Source organism: Bos taurus, chromosome 7 (assembly GCF_002263795.3).
Source record: "Bos taurus isolate L1 Dominette 01449 registration number 42190680 breed Hereford chromosome 7, ARS-UCD2.0, whole genome shotgun sequence".
Lineage (NCBI taxonomy): Eukaryota > Metazoa > Chordata > Mammalia > Artiodactyla > Bovidae > Bos > Bos taurus.
Window position 1 is genome coordinate 69,395,450 of NC_037334.1, and position 24,339 is coordinate 69,419,788.

At 33.5% G+C, this 24,339-nt stretch overlaps 2 protein-coding genes across 4 annotated transcripts in view; one reads left to right on the top strand and one right to left on the bottom strand.

Annotated features, from left to right (window-relative positions):
• The window catches only part of LSM11 (LSM11, U7 small nuclear RNA associated), a 414,613-nt gene that overhangs the window by 66,513 nt on the left and 323,761 nt on the right, over positions 1 to 24,339 (top strand).
• Positions 1 to 24,339, bottom strand: part of CLINT1 (clathrin interactor 1) — a 57,573-nt gene that overhangs the window by 15,195 nt on the left and 18,039 nt on the right. For 2 of the 4 annotated variants that reach the window (XM_024994438.2, XM_059888310.1), the window contains exons 2-8: positions 21,966 to 22,036; positions 12,277 to 12,381; positions 11,645 to 11,741; positions 10,064 to 10,172; positions 8,954 to 9,118; positions 5,808 to 5,985; positions 2,036 to 2,282 (exon numbers count right to left, since the gene is read on the bottom strand). In XM_024994438.2, coding sequence (XP_024850206.1) covers positions 2,036 to 2,282; positions 5,808 to 5,985; positions 8,954 to 9,118; positions 10,064 to 10,172; positions 11,645 to 11,741; positions 12,277 to 12,368 — 888 coding nt within the window. In that variant the 5' untranslated portion in view covers positions 12,369 to 12,381; positions 21,966 to 22,036. The remainder of the gene's footprint in view (positions 1 to 2,035; positions 2,283 to 5,807; positions 5,986 to 8,953; positions 9,119 to 10,063; positions 10,173 to 11,644; positions 11,742 to 12,276; positions 12,382 to 21,965; positions 22,037 to 24,339) is intronic. The other 2 variants (XM_005209675.5, NM_001105417.1) reach the window with 1 other exon arrangement.

The following is a 24,339-nucleotide window of genomic DNA, read 5'->3' on the forward strand; positions in this document are numbered from 1 at the left end:
AAAAATCTGCTCTACTCATCTCTAATTCTCAACTTAGACACAAAAACCTGTAATTATCTGAATAAAGGCAGATTTCCTTTTCTGAAAAAAGAAAAGTGAACTTGAATCCCTTTAAAGAGATATTTTTAAGTAATTATATTCCTAACTTATCCACACTCCTCTTTCCCCTAACTCCTTTCTTTTCGGAAATCAGATGAGTTTGGCATGTCCACTACTCCTGGATTACTTTCTCAATTCTTTTCTTACTGTATTTCACTATGAGAAAACATACCTTCCAGATCCCACTCAAATATTAACGCAGAATCATTTGAGAAGCACACACACACACACTTTATACGCATATATACATATACACATATATATACAATATGCTGAATCGTAATTGCCCAGGGTGGGATATTGGTCTGTAAAGTCTTACAAAGCTCCCTTTGTAATTTCAATGTGTAAGAAGGTCTGAGATCTACTGGATTGGAGGCCAAGATCCCATCCAGCTCTACAATTTTATGATTCTGTGAAGTTTAGCAACACTTTGTATATCATATTTGTCAGTATAATTCTATATTGGTTTGATATACTTTGACATATGTTTTATATTTAGTTTCCAAACTGTGGGGCTAGAGTTGTAACTTCTTTCTTCTCCATAGTCCTAAACACTCTAATACATAGGTCCAATATTTTCAATATAAACACACTAAATTAGAACAAAAGTGCTAGCAATAGGGAAATACTGTAAATAGTAGGCATATTAATTTGAGGTTCGAAGATTAAAACACTGTATACTGTGGTTCAAAAAGGCCTTGAGATTGAAAGATATCTGAAGTGGTTGAGTAACTTTTCAAGAACTTCGAGTTCAAAACATCTGTTCAGCAGTAAAAGAAAGTCAAAAAGCGTATATACTACAAATATAAAATATTTTTGGTGTGACATACATTCAGGCTGTACTACAAATTAATATTTAAAATCTTTTTAGATGAAAAAAGTTTCAGTTTATTGTTTTAAAAAAATATACAGATTGAATGATTTTCCTCATGCAACCTTAAATGAATTCTCCATATGACAACCATCGTGTATTTGGGTTTTAATTATGACTACCAAATCTTACAGAGTCATCAGTAAACTAACTGTATCTACAGCAGGGGAAAGCTAACACACAAAGAAATAACAGCGCCATTTCCCCATTTTAACTGCAACTAAAGTTGAGTTATAATTTTGAATTTTGAGGTTTTCATCAAATCTATAAAGAGGACAATATGAGTGAAACACCAGAAAATATTTGGGAAAAGTTGACACAGTTCTTGCCACTAAGTAGGACTAGCTTTATTTTTAGAGTCACCTGCAATTCACAGAATACACTAGCAAAATATTTTCTGTAGGCTACATTTGATGAGCAGGTACAAACTGTGAGAACACTAGTAGGGGTACAGTAACAAAACAACTCTTTAGCCTTTTGGGGTAAACCTCCCTCTGGCAGATTTCTGCCCAAAAGACTAGCTTGCAGTCAGGTATCTGGCAAGTGGATTTCATTTCTTTGGTGGAAAACAAAATGATGATGGTACATGAAGTAATGCTGCCACTAATCAATACTGACCACAAGGCAAATTAACCTCCCATCACAGGCACCATCCCTGTATTAAACAAGACCATTTCCCCTATATATTAACTTGTCATATATATACATTATCATTGCTTACAACTTCCAAACACTACCATATTTTCCTTAATGAATCTGGCACTTCATACAGTGGTAGTGTCTAGTACGAAATAAAGGCACTACATTCTGATTCACAACTTTTCCCAAATGAACCAAGAGTGTCATTACTATTTCCACAGAAAGTGCACAGATAATCATTCAGCAACTGGACAGGTTTCTTCCTCCAAAGAGATTTCTTATTATTAATGACTGAGTAATATATGCCAGATGATCTATAATTAATAAGATTACCTAGAAATGCCTGAGACTACTAATGCAATAAATCTAAAAGTAATTTTTTAAGACTAAAATTCTGTATAATGTGTAAACTTGTGCCATTCGCACCTTAAGTGAAGACTGAGGTGTATGAGTTGAAGCATTCTGATCTGGACTTGCTTTGTCCCCCGTGTAATGTGCTGCTGCGCCAAGATCAATGGTTTTGGAAGGATTTGCTGTGCGCTTGTGTCTTGTGGTGGTGGTCTCTGTGGCCTGTGTGATATGGATATGCTTTGTCGTCACAGTCTCCTCTTCATCTTTGAATTCACCTTTGGGAGATCTGCCTCTTCTTGCTTTCTTTTCCTCATCACTGTCACTAAAAGATATTAAAAATGAAGGAAAATAATAAGACAAGAGATTATTTTTAAATGGAGCCTTCAGTGATTTGAGGTAAAGAATTTCAAATGCAGTCACTCCAAAATTCTGTACTTTGACTTACTTGACAGTGATCAAGACAATGTTATCTAAGCTATCTGAATATGATATCTGTGCCCTGGGGAGGGGAAGTGGGAATCCATCAAATTCCCCAGGTAAGACTAAAACACTGCTACAAAAAAGCATTTACATAAATGTGTACAAATAAAAAGGCCTGAAATAATTCAGGTGCTTATTTATAATAGATTTAAAGTTTAATTAAAAAATAAATTAGCTGTATATTATCATATCAGAATCAACTAATGAGACCCTGGGAGCTCAAACAACTGCAAGTTACATTTTTTTGAAATGGATTTTGTGCAACAACTACAGTTTCATTTATATAACATAATTCTGTCAGTGACTCCCATATACTAAGCAAATATATAATTATAATTTCAATGGATATCTTCTAAATATCATCCTATCTGAATTCAAATGATTAAACTCTCATCTGTAAATGCAGAAACAGGAGATAATGCACTTTACAACAACTGTGCTCTAATTTACTATATATAGAATCAGGAGATCAAACTTTTACAAAACTATGGAAACTGTTCTACAGAAAATTTAAATGTATTTTAAATGTTTTGAAATAATTCTTTTTTGGGCATATTAAAAAAAAACTTATTTTCCTTAACAGTGTGAAAGTAAAAAAATAAAATAAAAATGCAGAATGAGTAAAAAATGCATATTTCATATGCCACGAATTAAAAATGTCAGCAATAATGTATTCTCCAGTAATGATGTATTGAGGGGTTTTTTTCTGGTGCAAGTCAGACAGAGAAATTACCTGAAATATGTTCCATTACCTTTATTTCTTAATTTTAGAGTAGGTGGTTTAAATTATAAATATTCTGAAATAAAATACTTAAAATTCTCCTTAAAATTATGAGTATTATTACTGATGCAAATTAACTAAGACTAAAGCAATTTCTACTTAAATATAAATCAATTTGGAGCCTGTATAAATCAAGAATCAAGAAGAATGACTTCCCACACTGAGTAAAGGGGTTAAATGTATTTTTATCTACAAGCATTTTAAGGAATCTACTAGTTCTGATTAAGTATTCAAAAGCCCTTGTCACTACCTTCTTAGCAACAAATAACCTGAAGATTCCCATCATCAGTCCTGTATCTAAAACTGAAATTTCTTACCTTTCTCATGTTCAATTTGATTCCAGAGCAAGATAACTTCTTTACAAGTTGAGAACAGAAACCTGACTAGCACACAATGAAATGGAAGCTTCATATATGATCAGTGTTCAAGAATTTCTAAATATAATGATGAATGAAAAGTCTGAAATTCTGATAACATGCCAAAGAGGTCCCATGCAACTTTGTCTAAAAATCCATTCTTCTCTCACAAATACTCCAAGATATAAAGTCCCTAGCGTGCTCTTTAGTAACTAAAACAAACAACACACACTGAATTTTCACTCTTTTAAATCTGAATACTCTATTTAAAAGATTTAGGAACTCTCAACAGATCCTGTCTTAGAGGCAAATGTAGGGGAAAAAAAAATCAAGGGAGAAACAGGAAGAAAAAAAAAGAACAGGAAGACAAAAACAAAGAAAAATTGAGTATAGAGGGCAAAGAGAAAGTAATAGAACAAGAAGGTACATAGTTAGATCTCTAACCAGCCTACCTACCTGACTGCCATACTTCTTCAGGATATAACAAGAGAAAATGTGGCCATTATGTTTTCTAAATCAAACCAAAAATGTAAATGCTAGGGCCACAAGAACACTAATGAGGGAAAAATACCACAGAGTATTTGAAGTAGGCATCATTTTCCAAAGTTCAACTATTTATTATTACTATATGCATATACTTTCAGTATAAAAGAGCTAGAAATCTAGTTGTAAAATATATTCAAACTATTAAAAATAAATTCTGGTTCTTCAAAGACCATATTCCATAAATAGACAGGAATTCCATAGATGAACCTTAATAGTTTCAAAATTGTATTTTTATTTCTTTTCCATGACCCCTAATCTGAACTGTCAAAGAGTTTTTTTAATAAGAGAAAAAGAGATGGTACTTAAGTTAGATGAACTCACTTGAAGTTGTGGTTGCATCTCTGTGTAACTATAGGCAAGTTCCACACAGATGATTGGGCCTTAGGTTTTACTTCCAAAAATTAAGGGTAAAATCCTTGCTCTAGACTACCTACTAGCGATATGGTGAGACACAAATGACAAAGATCTTATAAAACTTGCTTTGCAGATTAAATGCTATATATTTTACCCTCTTAACTGGCAGAAAGACTAATTAATAGCTATACTGATAGGTAAGAACAAAAAGTGAATGCTAAAAAGTTCCAAGTACTATTCTATGTGAAACTAAATACAAATACCCCATCATCAGAAAATAAAATCTACAAAAATACAGGTGATGTGAAAATATTTTAGCTCAAAAATCAATCTGGATTTTTTTTTTTCTGGTATACAGTGACACAGAATCTAAATGAAATGTCGCAGAAAGAATTAAATTTCAACCCCCTTAACTTCTGTTTTAAACCTAATATACTAAACTTCATTATCCCTCAGCAATACCTTAGGTCCCTGGATCATCAGATGCTCAAGTACAAAATAAACCATCAAAGTTCTTACTGGAAAAAAAAAAATCCAATTAAACAGCCTGAATAAAAACATATAGGAAATGTGATCAAATTTAGAAATAAATGGACACAGACAAGGAAAATGTGCCAATACTAAGTGCAAACAATGTCTGATCTACCATCTTATAAACAGCTATACTGTATATATTATGTATGTATGTGTGTATATATATATATATACACACACACACACTATATGCATAAATCAGCATATACAGAAACTGGAACAATAGAGAAAATCTGCACTCCCTGGGAATTGCCTGGTCATCCAGTGGTTAGGACTCGGCACTTTCACTGCCATGGCCTGGGTTCAATCCTTGGTTGGGGAACCAGATTAGTATGTCCCTATGCAAGGACAACAGTTCACAGACTATTCTATATTTTCACACAAGCACTTTTAGGGGAGTGAAACCACTCTGTGTGGTTCTGTAATGGTGGACACTACGCATCTGTCAACTGTACAACACAGTGAACCCTAATGCAAACTGAAGAGTTTAGTTAACAATACTGGTTATCAATTGTTAATAAATGTACACATGAATGCAAGATGTCAGTAACAGGAGAAAGTGTGTGTGTGAGCACACGCTTGTACTCAGAGAGGTGGGGTTATGTGGCAGCTCCCTGTACTTTAGGCACAATTTTTCTATAAAACTAAAAATGCTCTAAAAAATAAAATCCATTAAATAAACAAACAATAAAAGCTGAATTTCAGATAATGCCAACACTCAAACAAAAAAACCCAAGACCCAACTGCATAAATTTAGTACCCTTTCCGAGAGACCCAGGAGACAAAGTGTTAATACCTGCATCTTTCTGGAGAGTCTTCTCTATCTTTCCTCCGGAACTTGCTGATGGTGTCATCAATTGTGCTTCCAATTTTATCACTCAGTTCACCTAATTTATCACTGAATGGAAAAGCACTCTTGTTTTTATCCCACTCCTCATCCCATTTTGATTTGGGCTCAGGATCATATCTTTCACCTATATAAAGCATTAAAAAGAGAAGCGATTCTAAGGACATTAAATTCAAAAAGGGTCTATAGTCCTTATTTCTGAAGCTTTTCCTCATAATAAAATAGTTTTCAAAGGAAAACAGAAAGCTCCCACAGTGCTGAATCAACACAATTACAGCAAGGCACAGCATGGATCGCCAGTCATTAAGTGGCAGGAATGCAGATTCAAAAGCTTTTGTTTATGAAAACTTATACAACCTTAATGCAAAGCACAGCATATCCAGAAGTTCTTAAGGGCTGTTGAAAGGAGTCAAAGAAAACACAAAAACCAAAACAGGGTGTATAAGCAAAAGAGAAATGGAAATCTTTTTGGTTTTATGTGGTTTTGTGGGGTTTTTTGTTTGTTTTGGCCATGAGGCACGTGGGATCTTAGTTCCCTGACCAGGGATGGAACCTGCACTCCTGCAATGGAAGTGCAGAGTCTTAACCACTGGACTGCCTGGGAAGTCCTGAAATCTTTTTATTTTTACAGAAGTCGCTTACTGCATTATATTTCATTCTCATCTCTTAATGGTTTCTCAATTATTAGAAAAGCATCAGGACAGCAACAATCTCTTAAAAGACACAAACTATATAGGAAACACTATTCTGAATGCTACATATCTCAATAGTGTAAAGACTCATAACTGTCATTCTTTACTATCAAACTAGAAAAATAAAGGTCTTTCATCACCTGGGAAAGCACCTTTCAATTATTTTAAAGAGAAAATAGTATTCTAACTACCAAAAACTATACAGACTAGAATGATGAAATATGCTCAAGTGGTTCAGAATAGTGATGATCTATTCAAACACCAAGTCCAAACATATGCTGGGACTGGCAAAACCTAGGGAGCCTCTGTGTGAATTTGTGAATTGAGTCAGTAGATCATTGGCAGTGGAAAAAAGCCCCCAAATCTGTTTTAGTCCTTGTCCTTGAAGACCTAGAGGAGAGATAGGAATTGCAGGTACTAACTGGAACCTTTTCCATTTCCATGTCCAAACTTAAGAGCCAAGAGTAAAATGTCAGAGAAATCACGTGAGGTTAAAAAGAAGAAAAGACTGAAAACTAAGCAGGGTGCAGAGAAAAAGGAAAGACCGATAAGAAACAGCAGAATAATCAAAAGGTGGATAATTGAGCTTTTATCTTAAAAGTTGGTTAAGAAGTTCGGATGGCATACATGCCCACTGGAGATTGAACAAAACCATTTTGTTGAATTACTAAGTAAAACTACAGAGCAAAATTTTCTGTAAGAGTCTGAGGATTTAAAAATATGTCTACTAAATCTGAAAGTGATCACCAACTTAAAGAGAACATGACAAAATGTTTTCTAAACAAAATTAAAGCCAGGATGGTATTGTAAAAGTGAGTAGCTTTGCAACAATGTATATGTACACTTCAGTAACAATGTGATGAACTAGGTGTTGAAAAAAACAAGTTTATAGGAAAAATTGAAAAAAGCACATGAAAACTAAAGTGATTAGCATGGTAAACATCATACTGAGAAAGTGTCAAAGAGACTGCATATTGGCAAGACGTTTTCTAATGTCAAAATGAAAACCATGTAAAATAGTTAAAGTTGACTACTTAAGTCTCTGAATAATACATACAGCATTAAAAACAACGTATAAAAGAAACCAATGCAGGTACACAGGACACTGAATTCTATCTCTAATGCAAATGCTGTAATTAGTTCACTCTGAAGTCTAAAAACTTATTCAACTGTCTAAATGCATCTAATTATATATTGCGCTGATTTAAAAAAGGACTACTAGCAAGTAGAATGAGGAAATAAGTGGCAAATAGCTATTTCTGCCAAAAACCACATTGATCTGCTAAAGCTACCTTGAAAAATCTAAAGAATAGAGTATCTATTGAATACGTGGGTAAAAAATAAAAGACTTCTTACTTCCCTAAACAAGAACTCCAAAACATATTTATGTAATTTAAGAGTAACATTTTTGCCAATTCAAGGACTGACTAGTATGTGATATGAGACATAAAAGGAATTTTTCTGCCATTAGAAACATTAGCCTATTAAGTGCAGTACTTTCTTTAATGGCAAGAAAAGCAGAGGAGCAAAAGAGTGAAGATATTTTATAGATACAAAGTAAGAAATAGAAGATTTTTACATGTTTACAATGAAGAATCATGAGATCTCAGTGAAATTCAAATATAAAAAACAGCTATGGTTGTGGGTGGTTAGAGAGTTCCAATATGCAGCTGCTAAGTATACAAAGCATTGGCCAGTCCCTTACACAAAATGGCAAGGGACTGTCAGCATTCACAGAATACAGAACGAGTCCAAAGGAACATACTGTGAAACCGAGTTCTTACTTTCTGTATCTGTTTCAAGCACCTACCTAGTGACCTATTTTAGGAAAACTATATTATACATTAAAAATAAACATGAGAGATGAATGTTCTAGCTGTCCTTAAATATATTAAGAACATATATCTGACAGGCCTAGATGAAAAACTGTTGGTATCGTTACCTTTTTCTACATCAAATTAACACAGTGCTTAATTAAGGGAGGGAATTAAGGATGGACTAACTTGCAGCTCTATTTTTAGCCAAAAATATAACTAAACTGGTTTCGAATTAGCAGGATGAATCTCCTGATCAAACTTTTTTTAATTGCTCTAAATGATTAAGTTAGAGGAATCCTTTTCTTCTTAGAATGGGAACTCCAAGAGGAAAGGACATATATCTATTTTATTCTTTGTATGTCAACTCAAAGTTTGGTCATTCAATAATGCTTAATGATTAAAATCATATTCTTGAACCACAAAAGTAAAAAAAACAGATTCACAGGATCCAAAGGAAACAAAATGAGTATTACATATGTCTTAGTATCATATATATTCAAAAGAGCATTTTTGTCTTCTGTGATTCTTAAAATATACCCAAGAAGCTAAACTGACGTTCAGGTGCTAATCTGTCTTTGATACTCACTGTATCTGAATCCTCCAACACTGTCTGAGGAAACCCCAACATATTTGTCTTTGTTCTTCTTGGCTTTCTTTCGCTCTTCACGAAGCCTGTCATCATCCTGGGCAAATTCAACCAATTCTTTCACCTTCTGGCGAATATTTATACCTTGATCCTTGCCATGCTCATCTGTGAGGATGGTAAGGGAGAAACAAAACCTTAAGAATTCAGTTAATATGTATTAAACCTTTTAACACACACACAAAGACATGAAAATTTCAAAGTAAGAAACCACCTTCAGTATTTTTAAATTAATAAAAAGAGGCAAACTGTGTTACTGAATTTTGTCATTTCCTCATCAAATCCTAAGTCTTGAGATGCAATTCTGGCTTATAAGAGCTTGCAGAAATGAACTAAAAAGGACCACAGATAACGGTGCCATGCAAAATCAATTAAAGATCCACTAAAAAGGATTACTAACAATAATCATACAAAAATGGACTAATATCCAAAAATGTTATTTTCTCTTTCTATAGTATTTTAACAAAACAAAATCTACATTTTAATGACTGAAAAGCACCTAAATGCCTTCCTCTCCCCAATACAAGTTTGAAAACACGAATTACCAGGATTTAGTATAGCTGAAAAACTGAAATTTTAAAGTGCTTTCAACTGGGGTACACTACAAAATGAAATGTGGTTCATTCTGTATCCTCTTTCACATTCAAAACACACTCTGGCCTTGCTGCCTTTGCACAGTAAATATTATTTGGTGGGAGGAAAAAAACCCCGGCTTCAAACAGATGTGTGTGTTTTGGAGCTCTAACCTTTTCTTCCCATATGATTAAAGCTATTCCTTTATGGACACCACAGGGGACCAGTCTCCAGTGCATATTTTAATATAAACCCGAACACTCATGTTGTGTTGGTTCTGTTGTTATTAGCCAGTCTTTTCTGCAAGTTCTTGTCTTCACTAATTAATACTCTAGGGCCCCACGTCTTGGATTCTGCACTCGTCACACAACCAGCAACAGTCACATTCTAATTAGAGCAGAGAAGCTTCTAAGCTGGTTCAGGTGACTGACAACTCCAACTACTGTTTTAATTTGCTTATAAGGTTTTTCTATTGCTCACCTACAAAGTGGTAATTTTCCAGGGATCGCAAATCATAAATGTGTTCTCTGGCACTTGTAACAACACGCTCTGATCCATTCCTTATGAGGTAAGCTAGGAGCAGCAATGACTGTAAAAATACAAAGCACCAAATGATTTAACGAAATAAATTCTGGTAGAGCTCTGGTAAATAGCTTAAAAAAAATAAAATCTAACAGCAAATAAATAATCTGTATGTGTGTGGGGTGGGGGGAGCGGAGGGGGGGAGGGCATTCTTTACCATACATTAGACTTTAAGTACATTTAAAACCTCGTATTTTCAATTTAGAGTTCCTCTTACACCAAGCATAATAAATAGTTATAAACTGTCCACTGGATACATGTGTCAAAAGATTTAAAAAAATTAATCTTTTAGGAAAAAGATGTTAGGAAAAATCTGAATGTATGATATAAATGAACACTAAGCTTTTAGAAAGCTGATTCAGTTTTACTGTTAAAAACATTAAAGAAAATAATTATTTGGTAATTATATGATCTCAGAGCACTTTTCCCAGATAAAATTTAACTTGGGAGGTTTGTGATGTGGCTTTTGTTTAAAAAACTTACTGTCAATAAATATGAGAAAAAAACATTAAGAATTTCTTTTTGAGGTGATGAAAAATGTTCTGATTTAGACAGTAGTAACAATGCACAACTTTGTGAATGCACTAAAAAATCACTGAATTATGAATTCTGAACTTTGTTTGGAGCAAACCTCACATAAAGATGATTAGACCTATGAAAATCTAGTTAGGCTGGAGAACTGAGGGACAAAAAACCCTCATCTGAGCAGGAATTTAATCTTTAAAAAAGTAGTTTACTCTAGAATTATTAAAACAAAACCCTCTAATTATAAAAAATTAATTTATAGGAATTTAAACTATTTCATCACTACAACTGTACAAGCTAAAGAAATGACAGTAAACGTTTTCAGAAACAAACATCATCAAAAACATGGAACTAAATAAAGCCACTAATTTTTAACGCTGAAAGCCAGAAATGTTATTTTTAAAGCTTCATATATGAATATTATAACAACATTTTGGAAAGCATAAAAAAACCTTCCAAGTAGCAAGAAAATATAGTGGAGGTGGAGGAACCGATTACTATCTTGTTTAGAATTCTACACTATATGATGAGATCAGAATTAAATGAAAGAAATCTAACAGAAGGGTACATATCTGCAAGTTTTAAAATGTTAGAATTTTAATGATTTAGAATTTATTATATTTAAAAATAACACATTTCTGGTGCACAATACTGTAATACTACTGGAAAATTTTTATGTAGAGATGACAAATGATATTAGAGGGTGGTTTTATCTTAAATGCTCAAACACTAAACACAGATACACTATAGATTCATTACTTTTGATATGCACAAATATATGAATAGCTATTTATGGTGATTAAAAAATACAACTCAAATAGCAAATCAATTTTTTATCTGTTTTAGAATATTCTAGTCTAGGATTCAATGTCCATCATAATCACTTATGTATGTACACTTTAAAATTTCATGTCTTCTACATGTCAAGTAATAAATACAGACTAATACCCATACCTTATAAACTCTTCTCCAATTTTTTTTGTTGTCTTTTAACATTCGTGACCAAAGCATGTTCATAAGTTCTGGAAATTGTTCATACATAAAGGTAGCCCTGAAAAAAGAATAGTTTTCCTCAAGAGTTTGTAGTATGTTGATTTGACAGTAGATGGCAGGCTTGTTCTAAGTTACTGTATTTTCCTAAAGAGCTTTAAAAAATAAGTTTAATTTTTAAAAAATTTAGATATGGTACCTTTAAAATGTCTATTTTATATAGTATCTAGCACATAAATCCCACTGATATCATATTTCATGAGCCCTTCATTCAGTGGCATAGTCAGCCAGATGTTTGTCAGGAAAAAATTTTCCTAGTTTTAAGTCATTTTATATGCATTTGTCAAAATTTTACATAGTTAAGCTACAGAAAGTCTCTAAACTTCATTGAAAAAGAAAAATTTTGTTTACTTTATTGAGCTAATATTTAAGAGGAATGGATCCTCATAAAATTTGCTGCACTGATATCTGAACGATTATATGCAAAATTTATTATTATCTGGCAGTTGAACAGTTTAAAATTGAAAGCAAATTTCACATTTCTGGGTAAAGATAGTTGCATTCTTTCTGCACTGCTGAGTCAAATTATCACTTACTTGGCAATCTCTCCCATGAGTTGCCCAGAAGGTCCCCAAGGATCGTCATTCGTTGCTTCTCGAACCTTAGACTCGATCTCTGAATAATTCATAACCACATTGGTGCTGAAGACAAAAAAAATGCACGCACATACACACAAAGATTAGCATCAAAACTGAGAAACACATGAAAACTTAATAATGACACTACTGGGTGTCCTAATGAGATACCTCTACAGGGTGGGAAAGAAAACATCTTTTGTGCACAAGCTACCCTTAGGACACTATATAACACATTTAAGTTATCTTTAGGAAGATTTTACTATTCCATTAGCCTTCAAGAATATAAATGAGAGATTACATTAGAGCTGGCGTAAGTCCAGTAAAAAATGGCTTTAGGTCAAATTAAAAAGGAAATTGAACATGCTAAAGTCTATTATAAAACTAACTTGTCAGTTTGCTGACCAGACCTGGTTTACATTCAGTCTTAGGTCCCCTGTTTACAGAAATTCTTTAAGTTAATGAGCAAAATTATATAGAAGCTGAATGTTATTTATACTGTATTTAAATTAAAACACAATAAAAAATCAAACACTAAAGATGTCTAGAATCACTATGGATTTTAACTGTAATCCTTGCCTTTTTTAATTTACTGTACCACATTCATTTTCTATGTCACTGTAACCCTTACTTTTAATGGCTACATAATATTCCATCAGAGGATTATATGACAATGTATTTAATTTTCACTTAAGACTTCATCAGTGGTCCAAAACATGGGTTCTAGGAGTCAGAGAGATCTGACTACAATTACTTTGTGATCTTTAGCAAAATTATTTTACTTCTCTTACTGTTTCCTTAAACGTAAAAATGGGAATAAGGAGGAATATTATTTACTACCTCAAAGAGTAACATATCAAATGGTATACCACGGTACAGTGTCTAGCTAATATCCCCTATTAGAATTTTAAAATATTAAGTAATATTTTTATAATAAAGAACTACCATTGAAAAAAGCACCTTACAATTAAGATATGAGATGGCAAAACATCTGGTTGTTAAAAAAGAATTTCTCATGCTTATATGGATTTAAGAATTCAAAGACATTCTGAGGAATAAATACTTTAAGAATGTGACATACTGTAGTAGTGCTCATTTGACATAGAGAGCTCCAATTATTACAGAAAAAATTATTGTATCAGATGCCTGTGAATTTGGTAATTCGTCCACTTAGTTTTAGCAATAGTCAAAAAGTGAGAAATTGCTAACTGTTATGGGCTTCCCTGATGGCTCAGATGGTAAAGAAGCTGCCGTGATGTAGGAGACCCTAGTTCGAAGACTAGGTTAGGAAGATTCCCCGGAGAAGGGAATGGCTACCAACTCCAGTATTCCTGCCTTGGAGAAACGATTCCCATCACAGAGGGGCCTGGTGGGCTATAGTCCATGGGGTCACAAAGAATCAGACACAACTGAACAACTAAACATGATGTGACAATGACATTAGTTATATCTACCCCACTTTTGTTATATGGTTTTTCAGTTATCAAAAAAGTTCTGTTTTTTAAGTAATGAAGGTTTGTTAATAACTGGCACTCAAATCTCTCACATATAAACTTCAAATTTATTACAAATACTTCAATTAATAAACAGTATTAGTTCAAATCTTAAAGGAACCATTATGCATAAACGACTTGCCAAATCACAAAACTAATCTGGCTTCTAGGTTTACATTCAGTTCTATTAAAGTAGAAAAATGAAATTTATTACTTTCTTTCAAATCTTAGAGAAAACCACACTGGTTTGATAACATAAATACAAATTATTTCCCTAGCACTAAAATAAATCCATGGTCTCTACTGCCTCTTTAAAATTTAAGACTATTAGTGAATGGACTTTTATAAAAACCCAGTGATCATTCTATTGGCAATTTTATGTATAAATATAGAGAGATAACTTTTTTCCTCATTTTTGCTAACAGTGGAACCAAAATAAAATCAAGGCAGCCAATGGCATATCTGCAATTTAAGATGCCACGAAATAACATATTTCAAAATGCTTTTGTTTATCTTACTGGTTGAGGAATGCATGCGTTAGGCAGTTAATAGTGTCAAAATGCAGCATGGGAATGAACAATAGCAATCAGGATTATAATTCATCCAAGCATTTCATGACCAAGAAAGCACTTGAAATTGTTTGCACTGTTTAATTTGTTGAAGAACGAGATGAAAAGAGTTAATCTCTAGTCCATGTACATGAAATATTTTTACAAGAGCCTTCATAAATGCTGCAGCTTTCAGAACACTACTTTCCTTGTTCAAGTTACAAAAGCCCATGGGTCAAATGAGAAAGGTCCTGTTTCCCTAACCCTTCACAAGATCCTTAACTGAAGGCCTGTGTGTTTGAGCCCTGTGTGTTTAAGAGGAAGAGGTGGCAGAGAGCCAATATCTTAAGAATCTCCTATTTCCTTGGTTGAAAAACAATGGGAACTATGTAAAAGGACAACTTGCCATTAGAACATACTCACAGTATAAAATGGCAACAATATGGAAAAATACAGCAACAACAGTAACAAAAAGTAACCAAGTTAGAAAACTCCATGAAAAGTATCAGGCTCTGTTTTGAAACCATTTTCCAATGAAAGCATTGCTTTCCAGAAACTGAAACCACTCAGGATAAGAATCTAATGAAGAATTCCAAAATGAAGTATTTTAAAGCTACACTTAATTCAGGAACAAATGTAAACTAAAACAAAACAACACTGTATAATTTGGCCTTAGTCCAGGTTACTTAAAAATAATTATTTCTTAAAAGGTAAAAATAGCATTTTGATCCTTCCCGTCCCATGTTTTCTATTGTCCCCAATCCACACCCTGCCCATAATTCTAGCGACCTTTTTAAGAAAGGAAAAAAAGTCCCCGCTTTCCCTCATAAACGAAAAACTAAAAAAAAAAAAAAAATCATGTCCAGATGTGAAAGGAAAACACAGCTAGCTTAATTCCTAAAACCTATGACTGACATAAATGTTTTAAGAATGGGTAATTCAGACACTAGAGGGGGATCTCTCATCAGTTTTTTAAAACACAGAGAAATCAGACAAAGGTTGAGGATCCGCTCTGCAAACAAAATTACAGGAAATTACCAGGGATTGACCAGAGTGAAGAACATTAAGAAGCTGCTCATGTGCTGAAGATTTTTACCTTAAAGCAATACAGAACTACTGCTTTTTATAAGGATAAAACCCACAATTGAAATCAAACCACTTACACACTTTCACATTTGCTCCTTGTAACATCCCAGCAATAGGATACAAGACTGACTACCAGTCCCCAAGAGGAATACTTAACTCTGAACAACCCAGCACTACACCCAATCACTGGATTTTCAATGCGAACTTCTAAAAGTTACACCCTCAAGTCCTCTACATACACTTCTATGGCTATATGAACACAGTCAATATTCATTCAATTACTCAATTTGTAAATAATTAGTGTTCATTTTGGCCCTCCTCTTTATTCCCCATTTTCTGCTTATTTCACTGGTCACTACTGATAAAATACCACATTATTTTACTTGGTAATAGTTTTGGTCCAGGGTTTAGAGGCAAAATTGGTTCAAAGTAAAAGCTAAAATGGAGTTTTGACCTACAGATGGTCAATGATTCTTCTAATGTCCTTAAAGAAGAAACAGTAAAATAACAGACAAGAAAAAACTTAGTGTTATGGTATTTTTTTCCTGCCAAAAATTCAAGAATATTCTTTGCTAAAACAAAACTACAAACCAAGAGAAAAGGTAAAGTATAGGTATAATCCAGTCCTAACTGCTAACAAAGGATAATGAAAATTGAAATTGATTTAGTAAAAAGTCTTTTTCCTAGCCTGCTTAATTTTACATTAAAAAAAAATAAAATCAAATGGGTCCATATTTTTAATAGATTCTACTGTTTGTTTCAAAGTTATTATAAAGACTATTCATTCTGAATTCAGGAGAAAATATTTAGCAGTATTTTCTATTAGACGGTTTTCAATTTGTGTTTTTTCATACGAACATCCACACTTACATATACAAGAGAGTCAGAAAAACAGAGGCAGAGACGAGACAAACACAGCATTCAAAGTAATGGTTTTAAATAACGTTTTTTTTTTCCTTCAAACTATTTTCTTTTTCCTGTATTTTCCAAAATTTCCCCCATGAATATTATATTGTAACAAAGAGGAAAGTATTAAAATGCCATTAAGAATACAAATGAGTACTATATCATCATTAGCAACATTTTAACTATTAATAGGCAAATAAGCATCATGGTATATCAAATGAGTATTATTTGTACTTCCAATGTCCGACTGAGCGACTGAACTGAACTGAACTCAACTGAATGTCTTATTATTATCAGACTAATAATTGCAGCAAACTAGTAACTACACATATGTATGTACACATACTAAAATATGTATACCAAATGCTACCTGTGTAAAACCACAGGGATCAACTTAGGTACCTAATATTGAAATTAACTTGCTTAAAAAAACACTGTATTAGAGAAGAATGATTCTAGACATTAAAATCTATATTTAAAAGTGACCTCTCTATCTTAATGCCACAGATTTCAGAATATACTTTTATGATATAGGTAAAATTATAATGCTCCCTCTAAAATCCTAATCTTTTAAAAACTTATTAAAAACAATAACATACTCTTAAAATAAACACTGAAAAAAGACAGTTTTCTCAGGTAACAAGTTACTTAAGCCAGGAAAATCTGTTCCTTTTTAAAAATGTTTCTAACCAAAATAGCAGGGAAATAATTTTAAGAATACCTGCTCTAAAAGCTAGATAATGGACCATGTGACATTCATTTTTCATCAGGGGATGATGGTCTTCACCACATTATCCTTGCTTGCAAGCTGAACAATTATAGGTTCAATACTCGTATTTTAAAACCAAGTTAGATGTTACTACAGTTCTGTGAATGGTATCAAATGTATGGTCAATAACGAAGAAGTCTAGTACTCCTAAATTTTACAAATACATAACTCTCATTTTTATCAAAAAATCTTAATGTATAGAAATAGGGAGGGGAGGTGGGAAAATTGGTTCATCTACTTGGCTGGGTATTTGCTACCCATTTAAAAAAAAAAAAAAGCCCTTTCTGGATCTGAAAATGAAACACAAAGCAATGAATAATGTCCTAACACAAGTAATGATTCAGTACAGGAATTAATGCTGCTAAAGCCGATATTATCATGTTTGATTACATAGCATCTTAGTTATAAAATAGCTACAATGCTAAAACAAAGAAAAAAACTACAGTACTCCCTCCATAAGAAAACTGGTAAGTTAACTACTGAAAACTACAGAAGTAACAAAATAACAAACCCAATGCTTGCCACTTTCTCTTCAGCCTGCCATTACTAGCAAAAGTCCCTCTACCAAAAAATAATTCAAAAATTTGAGAGAGGAGGAAGGGAAAAATATTTAATAGCATCTCCTTAGTAGAGAAGTTTAAATAAACTTACACTCAGGATGAAAAGACTAGTAAACAGCAATAGATGTTAGGGTTTTGAATTTTAATTAAATGTAGCCCATTTCCTATTATGCCATAATGCTGCAGAATCAGAGAATTAATAATATCACCTAAGCTAAAAGTCTACTAGTTGATATAGTTAATATGTAGGATGACATCACAAGTTATGCTACAAAAAGAACTAAATGCTGAATTAATATTTTAAAAAATATATTCTTGGTCATGGAAATTACATTTCCTTTGGTTTTACTAAAATTAAATACAAACTAACCAGTTAAAAAGGAGGAAACCAATGTACCCCTCTCTTAAACATACATATTCTTAAAAGCAATGTAAAGAAAACATCAGTTTAAATAGGAAATAACTGAGACTGAAAACATCTAAAATCTGAGGCTCTCTTAACCATGCTCCTGCAGTAACAAGATTTCAGAAAAGACTAACCAAGCTACTTAAAAAAAATGACCTTATATCAATCCACTTCCACTTATAAATATGTACTGACAGTATGCTCATGTGCATATTATTTATGATAACTTATTTACACAGAGGACTATGCTGATTATGTACCTTCTGTTTTCCTTTTCACTTTTCAAGAGAAGAACATTAAAATGCTAAAATATTTAACCTGCTACTTTTAAAAATAATCAACAAGAATAATAGGCACTGAAATATATCTTATTCTTTAGCTCTCACAGTCAAGAAACATTAAAACCAAATAAATATTAAATAGCAATTTATCAGGTTTTATTGAGGGAGGAAGGGAGTCCCATAATCATTTTTAAAGCTTCTAACTTTTAAAATAATTCTGGATACTTAAAGATCAAGTTATGAAGATCATACTATAGCCAGATACTGAATACATTTGAAAAATACGGCACAGGCAGAAAAACTAAGTCCAAAACTCAAGCAGCCTGCCTATATGACATTAAAACCACAGAAAATGTATTAACGTTCAAAAACACCATATTAATTATTCTCTCTCCACATAGTAGTAGGTAATAGAAAAGTTGTTGTTCAGCCGCTCAGTCGTGTTGTGAGCCCATGGACTGCAGCATGCCAGGCTTCCTTGTCCTTCACTATCTCCCACAGCTTGCTCAAACTCATGTCCATCAAGTCGGTGATGCCATCCAACCATCTCATCCTGTCTTCTCCTTCTCCTCCCACCTTCAGTCTTTCTCGGAATCAGGGTCTTTTCCAATGAGTCAGTTCTTCACATCAGGTGGCCAAAGGATTGGAGTTTCAGCTTCAACATCAGTCCCTCCAATGAACATTCAGGATTGATTTCCTGTAGGACTTACTGGTTTGATCTTGCAGTCCAAGGGACTCTCAAGACCACAGTTCAAAAGCATCAATTCTTTGATGCTCAGCCTTCTTTATGGCCCAACTCTTACATCCATACATGATTACTGGAAAAACCATAGCTTTGACTAGACGGACCTTTGTTGGCAAAGCAGTATCTCTGGCTTTTTAAAATGCTGTCTAGGTTTTTCATAGCTGTTTTTCCAAGGAGCAAGCAAGCATCTTTTAATTTCATGGCTGCAGTCACCATCTGCAGTGATTTTGGAGCCCGAGAAAATAAAGTTTCCATCATTTCCCCATCTAATTGCCATGAAGTGATGGGGCCGGATGCCATCATCTTCGTTTTTTGAATACTGAGTTTTAACAGAAAAGTACCCCTGATATACTTTTAAAAATTCTAATTGTTTTAAGTTGTAAGAAAATTAAGGACTATATACTCTTTTTTAATCAAAAGCTATTATCACATCAATCCTACTACCAAATTCTTTGATGCATACTGAGTGATGCTGGCCTTCAATTTCAATAACAGTTCAGACCATTACTATTATGGGGTTGGAAAACTGAAGTATAGAATTTTAATCACCTGTGGTGTTTTCCTATTACTGAACACCATTGATAGATACAGCTCAATATTCTTACAATCTTAACTCAAAATTTTACACTGCATTTGTACTACGTACAGATAAAGTGGAAGGATAAATTCTACAAAACTATTTTCTATAGAAGTATTTTTCATTGCAGTGGCATGGTGGGGGGAGGGGGGAGGGCAGGGAGTAGAATGAACAGAGAACAAATGAAGCATTACTTTGAAGGTAGAAGAAGCTATAAGAATAAACCCCTAACACTGTTGAAAGATAAACTGAAGACCTTTGTGTATAAAAATGCAGACTCTTGACAATCTCCCAAATTCAATCAAGAATTAAAGTATCCTCTGCATATTATATTTCCTCAATACAAGATAACCAATATTTAAATTAACCAAATTATATTTCTTAGGTAAGCAACTTTTGCATGGCAGAACATGTTCCATAAATTTCTTCTACTGATTCCATATAGATTTGATTGTGTCATCAATCCAAGGTAGCACCAAACCCAATGCGTTCCTCTTTAAATATGTATAAAACTTCTATTTTCTGTCTGTGAATTTTATAAGGCTCTGCCACATTCAATACCAATACTAAACACAGGCTTTCTGTGAATTGTTTTTCACAAAAAAGCTAAGGTGTTATCACAGCCTGAGAGTTGGAACACAACAAAGCTGAGCTCCAAGATGGATACCAGTGACTGACTTAGCTAAGTGACTAGTTTCCACACATGCAAGTCAGATTTGGATCGTAATAAAATTAAACATTATTTCCTGTTAACAAATCCTCTTTAAGAAGACTTTAAAACTCAAAACTCTGAACAGAAAAATCTATCAAGACTCTACTGTATTTTAGAAAGAACGGTTACAACAGTAGGAAACGTAATGCAAAAAAATTAATCTAAGAACTTTTATCAGTAACTGACACTAACCAATTTATAACGTACTTTCTCTTTTAATCTCTAAAAACACCCATTACAGATTTTCAGTATTCCAAATGATATCTTTATCTAAAGATTACAAGCTCAAAACCAGCACTCCAAAGCCACACAATTTCACAATGAGTGTTAAAAAAATAACTTAGTTCCTTGCTTTAGTAAATTTACCGAACATTCCATGAAAATTTCCAGTGTTCATTATCAGTTTGCATAAGCCAAAACGAACCAGACCCACATCTAATATCTCTGAGATTTCTGATTTTTTCATCATTTAAGTGTAAAGTGGTCCTAACATGTAACCAGTATAAATAATAAATCTTACGAATTTCCTCCCCCCCCGCAAAAGAAAAACACAGAAAAATCATTATTCTATGGTTTATGCAGAATTCAAGGTCAGGAAAGGGCAAAGTTGTTAAAGAAACCAACATTCCAAATTTAGTTTCAAATAGCAAACTTTGTACCAGACTAGAATGTATAAATAAATTGATCACGGAAAAGATAAAAACTTAACAGAAGCAGTAACTAAAATACCTCATTTTATATGAAAGATCATTAAATATTTATGGTCTTTTGGGAAACACATTAGAAACCACATATAATTTTATTTCAATGCCTCAAAAAAATATAGGAATTGATCCAAAAAAAAAAAAAAAAACCTTAAATTGGGATGGTAGTTGGATTTCTGCCCCTCAGAGTCTGTCATTTAATTCTTTTTTTCCAAAATGTACCACCCCTTGATCACTACTAGTGTGACAAACTGGCAACTTTTCAAGGAAGTAGTTTAGTAATTTATGTAACAGATGTGCAAAGGAAAACTATATGGATCAGATAAGTCAAGAAAAACATCCTGATGTCCACAACTAAATTATGACCTGTAGGAGGAAGAAACTATAAAACTATTTCCCTTCCTGTACAACATCAGAGGTTAGCAATACCAAATTAAATAATCCATTTGATGGCAGCCCATATTCAGACATTAAAACAGGCTTGGGCTTTGACTCTGACTCTAGGAACTGGTCCAAAACACAAGGCCACACTAGAGGAAAACACTGTACAACCACTAATTTTCACAATCTGCTTCATCTCTCATGGCTATTTTGTAGAAAATATGTATAGTAATTGACCAGTAATTTAATAGAAATGAATATGGCCCATATCTTATCTCTGATCCCTGGATAAATCAACCACTTATGTGTCTCAGCTACCTAATCTGAAAGGTAGTTCCTATGTATTACTGAGATTAAATTGAATGGCATGTAAAGCATTTACCACACATGGTTATGTTTCTGCCAGAATTTATCATTTTTAATTTGAAGATATTCTTTATATGGCCCCTTAGAATATACTGGCATTAATACTTATTACTTACCTATGCTATTCATTGTTGTGGAACTTTAGAATCAAGGTAACCGGCAGCCTATCTGACCCACAGTATGCATGCTGAAATGAAGAGTTCAAAGATATAACTACACTTCAAGGCAGGATGACTATTATTTAAAAATGGCCAAAGATCTGGAAATGAGTTTCTCTAAGGGACAGGACAAGTATCAATACAAGCCATTTTACAAACAGAGTTTGTATTCTGAAGTTCACTCTCTTTAATCTCAGTACCACCAACCATGTTCTAGGGTTTTAGTTTACATTAAGCAGCAATTTCTCCTATATTGGTAATCTGATATCATCTGATAATGTCTTTAACATTTTTTTGGATTTACTAAACTAACTCATCTGTATCAACTACTAGAGTCAGACATTCCAAAAGCAAATTATGGGAAAAACAAAAGATGTTTAAGCTATTATAAAAAGAAACTTTCTCAGCATGAAGTTTATATCTACAATTTAGATACTGTAAGTTGTAGAATTTTAAGCTTTCAAAATGCCAAAAACAAGGTCCATGTAACTGATTCCATGATGTGTCTACCTGAACAAAGGATGTTAGAAAAGCCACAACAACCAGTTTCTCCATTCAGTTTCCTGTGTAACAGCACAAATTATTATCCTAGGAAGTGTCTGGATATTCACAGGTCTTATATGGAAGCCCTTCTCTCTAGCACAAGTGCTGCTAACATGAACTGGACAGCAGATGACAGGATTAGAGAAAAGCTTTCCCAATGTAGGCTAGTCCCATGATGCTACAAGTTATTATTTCCAGAGAGGCACTCTGGCAGCAATAAGATTTGAGGAGGGTGGCAAAATGGAAGACTTTTATTGTGTGTGGTTCAAGAAAGCAGAATGAGAAGCTGCTCCCAAAATGCTACAGCAGTGTGCTTGGAAAAACAGCAACAGAACAGGCAGAGGCAGCCACCAGTAGGAAATTCTTCCCTTCATAGCCGTAAGAAAGCAGCTCTCACAATACAAAATTGTATGAACACTAACTACCAACTATATAAAAACACGTGTGCATGTGGACAAAGCCTAAAGTTAAAAAGCCCATAAAAAGTGTTGGGGTGGAGGCACACATTTAAAATTTCATTTATATAATGACAAAAAAAAAAACCTAATTTGGGGGGGAAGAAAAATAGTACTTGTATATACAACTTCTTTACCCTTGCTAGGGAAGTGCCCGCTGGCTGGGCTGATTTAATTCTGCCGAGGATCGGCTTCCACTCCCCTGGCTCAGCAGCCTGTATGCTGTGCACAGATAAAAGCTTTCTGAAAAGACAGCTACGGATAGAAGGCCAGAAGATAGAAGTATCAAGTTACTCTCGGGCCCTTAGCTCCGAAGGACACTGCTGCCTCGAAAGGAGCCTGTTCCCAAGGAATGAATGCAAGCCCCAACCCAAAACCATTTTCTATTTCCAGATGACTGTTTTTTTCTTTTAACACATATCTCTGTAACTGTCAAGATTTTCCATTTTTATTTTCTTCTGAAACAGTACTCTAGTGTTTTGCGAAAAATACTCTGGGAGACATTAATAGGTGTTATGTGAGAAATGTGTTCCATGGTGAGGTTTAGGAAATGTTACATAAAACAAAGGCAACTTTATTACTGCAACACTTCTTGGAGACTTTACTATTCTCATGTGCATTATGAGTCTCCAAGAGGGGACTATATTAAATATTTCTGAAACTTTGGGGACAACATACCTTTTCCCTGGAGCATTTCCTAAGTGTCCCAAGAAACCATTTCAATGTATTTTTAAAAAATGGCCCTTTTCCCCCAAACTTCTAAAAATATTGTCAGCTGATACCTTTTATTTTACCATTGTTTTTACTTTCTATTATTTCTTATCTTTAATCTCATGAATAGTTTTTCCTTTAACCTTTTATGTTTTTAGACTGTTGGTTGGCTTTCAGCCTTTAACCTTGCTTTACTTCTTACCTAGTTTTATCATACTTAAAAAACAAACAAAAAACCTTGATCTTTATTGTTAATGTTAGTTTTCTTTTTCTTTTTTTAATATGGCCACGTCACGCAGCTTGAGGGATCTTAGTTCTCCAATTAGGGATCAAACCGTGGCCCCGGCAATGAAAACCCCAAGTGCTAACACTAGATCGCCAGGGAATTCCCCAGATATTATTTTAAGTCTCATCTGTTTTACTCTTTTTTAACCCTTTCTGCATTGGGTTTTTTAAATGTTTAAAACTTTATTCCAACCTCTCCAAAGTTTTCACTTTATTTTAGCTTCAATTTTTAATTTCTTAATCTTCATTTAATAACCATGTTAAATATCTTATTTAAATATCTTTATTAGTTAAATAAAGTTAAATATCTTTATTTCCTGCATATTTTACTGATTTTA